Here is a 9837-nt window from a genome sequence, read left to right as displayed (position 1 = left end):
AGCGCATCCAGACACTCTGGTTGTTTCAGATTGTGAGCAGTAGCAGTACTGAGCATAACAGTTACCTGTCCACGACAGGGAGCGAAACTGAGCTTTCAATTGACTTTAAAAAGACAAAATAGGCAGAGATTAAAAGGCCTTCATTCGTGTGCACGCAATAGCCGGCACATAGGTGCGAGTCTCTGCACCTGAACATCTTTGACTGACCCCCGACAGGTACACGTTTCAGCCGTCATGGAGCGCACTTGCTCCGGCACTCCTAGCCCTGGCACAAGCAGCAGAATAACATTCACGCTGTTTGTGTTTGGCTGGGCGCTCTTATGCGGCGGATCTCTACTTTCTGTCTATGGGTTCGCGACATGCCAGTCCGACAGCTGTATCACCTACAAGGCGACGGGCCCGGTACTTGCTGGGATAGGGCTGGCATATTTAATGATGGCAGAGTTTACTGCCCAACGAGAGAGGAGAAGGAGGGAATTAGAAGGAGACCCGACGGATCCAGATAGCAGCTTCCTCTGCGGGAAAAGCCGGCAGTTTGTGCAGTTCGTAATACTCGGGATCCTGTTACTGGCTTGCGGGGTACTGATTAGTATCCCAGGACTTGTGTTTCCAGCCTGCAAGCCGGTATCCAACACAGACAAACCCCCTAAAGTCTGTGAAACTCCCTTACTGCAGACAATCGTAATCATACTAATCGTCTTGTGTTACTGCCTGGCTATCTGTCTGAGTAAAAACCGTCGGGACGGCGACTCTGAGGAGGACCCAGAAGCCTGCAGATATCAGCCGCTTCCTGTAAGTGTGGGTGACGAAGTCTTCACGGTCCCGTCAGCCCCACCTCCACCTTTTGCAGGAGGAGATGATTGGCCAATGAGCAGGGACCCTCCTTCCTACGACAGCGTCCTGTTTGAAAGGGGCGACCGTGATTCCGGCGGAAGCGACGGGGAAGACATACACACCGTTCCATGGCGATGGGGGCCGAGAATAGAATACATCAACGAGCCTATCCCTTCGGAGCCACCTCCAAGATATGAGGACATATGCCCTTCTCAGCCGGATCCTGAAGAGAGCTCATCATCATCATCATCGTATTACTCGTTTTCCCAATCATCGGAGTCGAGTGACTATGAGCTCGCACCAGGACCCTAAACGTTGAAAGACTGAACTATTGGGGGGGGGGGGTTTCTAACATTTCGACTCAGTACAGAGTTTGAGCCGGAAGCGTCACCCAAAACATCACATCTGACAATATCCAGGTCTGCAGATAAAGGACTGAAATCAGACCGGGTTTTTGGTCAGTGCCGGCACCGTACATGACGCCTGTTGAAATGTTTTTTTCCCCCCCGTGAGACTTCCACCTTAAATAACGGATAAATAAAATGACATCTTTTCATGGTTGCCCCTCAAACAGTATCTGTGTGCGTTTGTGTGTGTGTTGGATATACCGCGTGTACGAGGTCACATTATCGTATGGAATCTATAACATAAATCTCTTACATGTGAGATCAATGTGTTTATATACATATACTCCATACACTCTGCTGGATCCACTCTGCTGTCCATCACCTTAAAGGGGGAGTCCTGCCCTAAGTCAGCACCGTGTTCTTTATCCCTGGAGCCAGGTTACCGGCTCTAGGCAAGATATTTCCGTTCAAATACAGTTGGGTGCGTGATCCCTAATCACACCAGGCGCTGATGATTTGAGTCAGTCTTTGTCTGACTCATCAGAATGTTTTTTATAATTTATTTTTTTAAATGTTGCTTTTATCATACAGAGTGCACTATTATTATATTTATTATATTATTATTAATTATTATTATTTTTTTTAATGCCATTTATTCTATATAACCCATTGGGGTGAGGGTTAGTTACGTTCATATTTACTTCTGTCGTTGCACCACCAATATCTGTCTTTTTATCTTGTTGAAGTGTGGGAACGTGGGATTCCCACAGAGTGTTGTAGCGCATGTACACTTTTACCTATTGTTTTCTCAATTTTGAATGTTCCTGTTATGTTTGTAGAATCTGCAAACAAATCTCTAGATTGCCATGATGGATAAAAGCTCCTAATGATAGTAATTGCCGCTACGTTCCTTTGCTGTAAGATTATTCCTCCCTATTAAGTTATCGCTCCCTTATAAGTGGCTGGTTGTTGTTGATTGGTTCGTGCAGCCGCTGTAAGGATGGTAGGAGGAGAAGGGATCTTCATGATGGGTATCATATATTAATATGATGGGTATCGGATATATTAATCTTTGTCACTTTTTGCCACAGATCTCATCCTCAATCACATAAAAAATCCCTTTAAACTAAAAATGTCCAAAAGAGATATATTTTTTGATTTATATCCAAAATATATATAAAATGATTCATTGTGTTAATAAAAGAAGTTCCATAAAACATCATCAGTTCCCCTTAATGAAAGTGTACAGAACAAAAGACCAACGAGGGGTACGCGTGTTCCAGGGTGCACTCCCCCCGAGGAGCCTACAAAGGACTCGTGACCCCGTGGGCGATCGCAAGCTATTCTATTATTTATATATATATGTATACTAGGGCTGCAACTAACGATTACTTTCATAATCTATTCGTTGGCCGATTATTTTTTCGGATAAAAAAAAAAATGCACATTTTTCATTTATTTAAAATAAAAACGTATAATTTAAATTAAGATTTGTCATTAACACTTTCATCTCTTTATCACACTGGCATTTCTCTATCCGCCTTCTTATTTTACTGACATAATAATTAAAGCTATATTTTACAGGTACAAGAACCCAAAACACATTATTTCTCAAACTAAGCTTTACCAAAATACCCAAAAAAGTTTTACTAGTAAATATTAATTCATGTAAACTATTTTTTCATATTTAATAAAAACTATTATGGAGAAAAATGCCTCTTGTTTATATTTTCTTTTATTTGCCAACCTGACGCCAGTTATGCAATCTCACCCCCAGCTTGCCACTCTGCCTCAGAAATGCCTTATACCCCCCTATATGCCACTCTGTCCCCTGATATGCCTTATAGCCCCCTATATGCCACTCTGTCCCCTGATATGCCTTAAAGCCCTGATATGCCACTGTGCCTTGATATGCCTTTTACCCCCTATATGCCACTGAGATGCCACTGTGCTCCCTGAGATGCTTTATACCCCCTGACATAAGAAAAACTGACAGCGCTAAAATAGGTATAAAAATATGCTTTCATTAATATAGACAAAAAAGAATAGATAATGCACAATAAAATATAAATATGTATATAAATATATGGTCAATGGAAGGTCACGTGACGCCGGCGTTCAGTAACAGAAGCCCCAGCGGAAGTGGAAGGGAGAAGCAAAGTGGAGGGGAGGGGAGAAGCAGAGGATGTCTCCGCGCATGGCACGGACCCTCACCGGCTGACAGAAAGGAGAATCCAGGTCTCCAGCAGCGCTGCGGGGGATCTGGATTCTAGAATTATAACCCGATCTCTATTTGAGGCCGGATTATAGAGGAGGGGAGTTTCTCAAAAAAAACCAAAGTGTATATTCCTACCGAACTGCATCCAGAGACGGGCGGCTTCTTGCACGGTGTTGATGTTTTATTATTCTCTGCCAGTCAGGAAGGCTCAGCTCAAAAACAACCGGGATGTCGCTGCCGGCCGGCCGGCGTCCTCCTTTTATACAAAACAAAAAATGACCCTTCAAACAGCTGATGTTGAGCCGGATATCCGGTGCGGACTTTCTATCGGAAAATAAGAATAGAGCTATTAGTATAAGAGTTTACCTGATCAAGGGACTACTGCATCAATATTAAACCAAATATAGAAAAAATATTTATTAAAGAATAACTGGATTCTAATACAAACGTAATAATTCCCTGAAACCAATATATATATTTATTATACACACATATATACATATATATAATATATCACACACACATATATATATATAATATATCACACACACACACATATATATATATATATCACACACACATATATATATATATCACACACACATATATATATATATAATATATCACAGACACACACATATATATATATATATATAATATATCACACACACACACATAAATATATATATAATATATTACACACACACATATATATATAATATATCACACACACACATATATATATATATATATATATATATATGTGGAATTAAGTCCAATAAGTCTTCTGCCTGATGGAAGTGAACCCCGGGGAGGAATAACACCAGATCTGCTAGGAATGGCCAGCGATGTCAGTGTCTTCTTTAATAATAAACAGAAATAGACGCCTGTGCCCCTTATAATAAGTGAAAATAATATATAAAATATTATATAACCTTAAATGGATCCTCCAGTTGGTATTAAAAAGATCCAGGTATAATCATAAAAAATAGTAAATAAATATTGTGTAGAATGAAATATAACTTAATGGTAGAGGAAGAATACTAAGGACGCCCCTTACAATATTAAGGGCATCGATACGCCCAATAAAAGGTAGAAGGGGCCCTCAGCATCAGCCAAGACCCCCTCTACAGCGTCCCCCACTCAGCTGCAACGAAATCGGGAATGGCTGAGTCGGCGTCTTTGGTCCGTAATAATGAAAGAATTGGCCTGTAGATAAGAGGGTCCCTCGCAGTCAGGCGGACCTGCGGTGCTGGGGTCTTCCAGAGATGGTGGACGTCACCTGTGGAGCTGGAGCCAGGAGGCTTCTTCCTGTACCTTACTGAGAAGGTAGAGATGGTAGATCAGTGGAACGACGTTCCAGCAGAAGTGGTAGAGGGTAATACAGTAAGGGGATGGAAACATGCATTGGATATGACTATGAACGGGAACTAATCAGGAAAACAGGCAGAGCAGACGCCCGATTGGTTCTTATCTGCTCCCAAATACTACGTTTCCATCTCCATTGCTCCAAAACCACCCGGACCGTCGCCTGTCGGCTTCTCCTTGTGAGCGGCGATCGATATACTGTCACGGCATAAGATGTCCGGATGCTGAAGTCCTTTCTAGACACAAGAATTACCCGAAAATGTAAGGGGGCGCATTCAGCCGGCTTGGTGCCGATTGACACAAAATCAACTTGGAGGGCAGGAGACGTACTGGACTCCAACCGCCCCTCCCCCCAAAAGATACAAAATAACACTTATAGTAACGCTTATCACGCAATATAACAATGTAACAAAATTACTTCCCAGATCTGGATACTTCTGTAAGTAACGTTCCGGTTGCCGTCTCCTGCAGACTGGGAATCCCTTTTGGCCGCGCCGTCTCTATGATGCCTCCTCAGCCGGGAGACGGAACATGTTCTGGTCTCTGAGCCGGACTTCCCTGCGCTCCGGCCGCGGAAAATCGGCCATCTCTGCCGTATCCTCTTCGCTTTCAAAACCGACTGCAGGAGGCAAACTGGGAAAATAATTATTATTGGAGCTTTCTAATGTTCAGAGTTTCAATACTTTTATTAAACGAAAATAAAAATGAGTTGTTTCTCGATTTGTCTCTCTTTATACTTTTTTCTCAGATGTAATTGTTGAATTTATTCCTGTTTACCCCTAATAAAAATAAGCGTGGGGTAAAACGGCATTCTCTGACCTTTTTAATTTCCCGCATGGCATTATAATTATGTTAATGATATAGCGCCATCATAGTCAATAAGGTTGTAAAAATGGTAAATACCGAGGTTGGCGTCCCCTACCTGCCACAACTACCCACATCACTTATCTGCCCAACCAGCCCATTTATACCACTTCTACACCTCGCCCTGCCAACAGCCTCTATTACACCTGGACTGCAGTTATATGATATTTACTGGGGCAATAAGACATAAAACGCACCTTTCTTCAGTCCTGCACCGCTTTGTACAGTTTTGCAGTTAAATTTATAACAAAAGGGTGTTTTACCCCATAAAGACTCAATCATGTTTAACCAATATTCCTCTTTTTGTGTGTTTGTGTACCTGCCAAAGACTCAATTATTTCCAAGTTTAATATTCAACCATTTTCATGTTATTAAATAGGATTTATTAGCACCAAAATATAAAGAGTAAAACGCGGCCAGAATACGTCACGGGCCGGATATACAATAAGGCTGCTTAGCATTAAAGAAAAGTGGCTTTTATCTCATGTGGTTCTATGGGCTGATTATTTACGGCAGTGGAACTAAAGCCTTAATATCTAAAAGTCCAATTCCTCATTTACTGAAAGTCCCTGTAAGACATCGTCTGGTTCCCCGCAGGCCGTATGATACGGAGTCCGGGGGCTTCTAAAGGACATTGTCTGAAATAACAGAGACAGAACTCAGACAAACGGCGAATATGCAGCTGCCCGGCATATAAAGAAACCCCAAAAACAAACTTTTACTGTAATAATAGTGAAGGATTTTTAACACCACGACGAACAGGAGATTAAAAGAAGTTAGGGCTCAAAATTGGGACGCCACGAAAAGAGGCAAATCGGTAAAAATAATAGAAAGTAAGAGGATTTATGGGTTTTTCATGCGGGGAAACATTTATATGCAGCATTTAAATTCACCAAACATTAACACCCCGGTCATTTTATATGATGGATACAAAAATGCCCCATCAATAAATTAGAAGAAATCCACCAGAGTATTTACATCCATAAAGCAGAAGCACGGAACCCTCACTATGCGGGTGAGTGAATTGTGACATCATACATGTCTGTGACATCACAACACTGTAAAGCCGGAGCGCGCTCCTCTGCTTGCTCAGTGTAGTTGGGCGCTCGCACTTGTAAGCAGCTATTCATAGCGGACTTGAAGTGTTGTTACCAACGGCATCAGAGATTGAGGAGATTTAAAAGTAGAACCTTTTAAAAAGGAGAGCTATGGGGGACTGCTGTCTACTCCATGGACTGAGGTGGATTGTAAGGAGATGCTGCCCCAGAAAAGTGAGGACGTTTTTCAAAAGAGTCAAAACAGCTTTCACCAAAACCGCTAAAAAGACTGAGGGTCAGAACAAGGAGCACTTGGCCAGTACAGACCCGGTCAACAAAAGGAAGAAAGAGAGTAGCAGTAACAAGGAAGAAAGAGGAAAAGCGGGGAAGAGGACCAAGCGTACTGCTAATGAGAGGGAGGAGAGCAGCCTGTGCCTGAGGGCAAAGCAGACAACAAGATGCCCAAGAACCAGCACAGGTTTCTCCGAACCGTGTAGCTCCAACGAGAAAAACATCCAGGCTCTGGGGCAGCAGGAGAAAGAAGGAGCGGAGGAACATCTGGAGGAGCGCACAAGGGGAAAGGTTCCCGTTAAAAGACGCAGAAGTGAGGTAGAAAGTGGTGTTATTGCGAAAAATCATCGGAGCCTCCTCCCCATGACGCCCTCCGGCTTCATCTTCCATTCAGTGCTGGGACAAGGGTCATTCGGAAAAGTCATGTTGGCTTCTGTACCTAGAAGAGACTCTATGGTAGCGGTCAAAATCATCCGCAAGAAAGCCGCTAAGCCCCCGTCCCTACTGAAGGAGAGGAGGATCCTGGAGATGGCTCGGGACAGCCCGTTCCTGTGCCACGGATATGCAGGCTTCCAAACACAGACCTGCGCCTTATTCACGATGGAGTATATGGCTGGTGGGAGCCTCCGGTCGTATATGAAGAGGGTGGGCTGCCTCCCCGAGACCACAGCTGCATTTTATTCGGCTGAATTAATCTGCGGCATCCAGTTCCTCCACGCTCGGGGAGTTATACATCGGGACCTGAAGCCGGCAAACATCTTGCTTGACGGAGAGGGCCACGCCAAGATCTGCGATTTCGGTATTGTCGCAGAAGGCATTCTTGGAGCAGCAGAGACAACAGGACGCTGCGGAACATTCATGTACATGGCCCCCGAAATACATCTAAACCAAGCATACGGTGTTGCCGTGGACTGGTGGTCCTTCGGGGTGATTCTATTCCACATGCTTAACGGAAGGTTACCGTTCTATCGCGGTAACTGCAAGAAGGCAGCGTTGGATTCCATTGTAAATGAAAGCCCTCGGTACGTCAAAGACATCTCCGAAGACGCTGCGGACATCCTAAAGCATCTTCTGATGAAAGATCCTCAGCATCGCCTCTGGATCACAGGGGGTATCAGGCGGCATCCATTCTTTCAGGACATTAATTGGGAGGATATAGAGAGCCGCCGTTCAACCCCCCCGTACCGGCCGACACCAGCATCAGATCTCCGCTTGCAGACACTTCAGGAGATTCCATCAGTCTTGTTGAGCACAAAGGACTCGTCCTCTTCATCGTCCTCTTCCTCGTCATCGAGCAGCCAGAGTCTTTCTGGCTTTACCTTTGTGACTCCAGACTGGATGGCCTGAAGGATGGACTAAGCCCCGGCCAAAAGCTGAAAACATAATATTCAAGAAGGAATTTTTTCCCTAGTTTGTGGCAAAATTGGAAAAAGACACAAACTAGGGTTTTTTTTTCCTTCTTTCCAAATAACATCTTAACATCATAATAAATTCGAGAAACACCTACACTTTTTGTTCTCGTTTCCTTCGTGTTGTATAACTACAGCTGCCATTGTCCACAGATAATTCTACAGAACTATGACCTCACAAGAGAGATAGTATAGTGTGATGTATGGAGATAAGAATGGCCCAAATAAAAGTGAATTTTAAGTAATCCACTTAATGTGTCCCCAAATCTAATTTCATTCACCTGATATCATGTAATAGTGGCCTATTGATCTTTGTACACAGAAAACATTTTAAAAGAGGATTATGTTTTTCATTTACATTTTATTGCAACCGGATCTGAAATACCATTCAAACGTTTGGGGTCACTGAGCTGTTTTCATGGAAAATAAGGACATTTCTGGCTGTAACATAATTGAAGAAAAATATATATACGTTTTAGGTATATATATATAGTGTGTGAAAAAATCCCAGTTAAACCCAAAAGTAATAAATGTGAATAATTCCAGATGGAAATAAATATATATATATGCGTATACTCCCTCCTTCTGTTCTCACTGCTGCCACCCAACAACAACACTCTGCAAACGCTGAGCAGTACCAAAGGAAATCCACTTGGGGGCGCTCATGTAAGACAAAAGGAAAGAAGAAAGACCATAATAGTGTAGACAATTTCAACCTATAATTCAGTGTTAAGGTCAATGGTTGCGCTCACAAAAATAATGTGATTTTCAAGCCTTTTCTCAATATTTCTTGTATTCCCAGGCAGAGACTAGAAAAGAGAAGCAGAAACCCAATGGTGCAGTGTATCAATCTGATGTGAAATAGGTAATATAATAATTGCACTCACATAGAGTTTTGCACACCCAACCATGCGCAAAAAAGCCTGATCATCTCCCAGTGGTTTCTTGTCTGTGTTCTTCTTTTCTCTGTAGGTTCCAATAAAGTGCCAGTGAATAAATAATGTATTTAAAATATATTTATTCCGGGACTGGCCCAGCTTTAATAAATAAATAAAATATATCCAATAAAAATACGTATATGAAACAATAAAAGTCCATATTAAGATCCTCAACGCGTTTCGCCACCAAGGCTTCCTCAGGAGATATTCGTAGTAAGTTCTTTTCTTCTAGATGTTCTTCCTTTTATGCAGTTCCGTCCCGTTTTCATCAGCGGCAGGAAAATTCTCCCATTGAAATCAGCGTTTTAATAAAATCTATATATGTGGAATAATGTGAAGCGCAGCAGCCTTAGAGTTCATGTTTATTATATTAGTTAAAGCGCAGAGGTGATTGTAACCTGCGGTATACATGAGTAATAAGCATGGGGGCTTTTAGGGCTGTAGAACCCCGTTATACCCTCATACCCAGCAAACAACCTGAGTTCCTAGAAAAGAGGGACTGGCAAACGTGAACAGGGGCACTTGAGTGAT

At 42.7% G+C, this 9837-nt stretch overlaps 1 protein-coding gene across 1 annotated transcript; it reads left to right on the top strand.

Annotated features, from left to right (window-relative positions):
• The first annotated feature begins 234 nt into the window (after positions 1-234).
• On the top strand, positions 235-1146 carry LOC149279828 (transmembrane protein 171-like). The gene has a single exon (XM_089500824.1). The coding sequence runs from the start codon at positions 235-237 to the stop codon at positions 1144-1146; it is 912 nt and encodes a 303-aa protein (XP_089356950.1).
• Positions 1147-9837: the final 8691 nt, after the last annotated feature.

The sequence above is a fragment of the Sceloporus occidentalis genome, unplaced genomic scaffold (genome assembly GCF_023333645.1).
Source record: "Sceloporus occidentalis isolate IW3139 unplaced genomic scaffold, rSceOcc1.0.p SCAF_160, whole genome shotgun sequence".
Taxonomy (NCBI): Eukaryota; Metazoa; Chordata; class Lepidosauria; order Squamata; family Phrynosomatidae; genus Sceloporus; species Sceloporus occidentalis.
The sequence above is the reverse complement of the archived record's forward strand: the minus strand, read 5'-3'. Positions and strand labels throughout refer to the sequence as shown.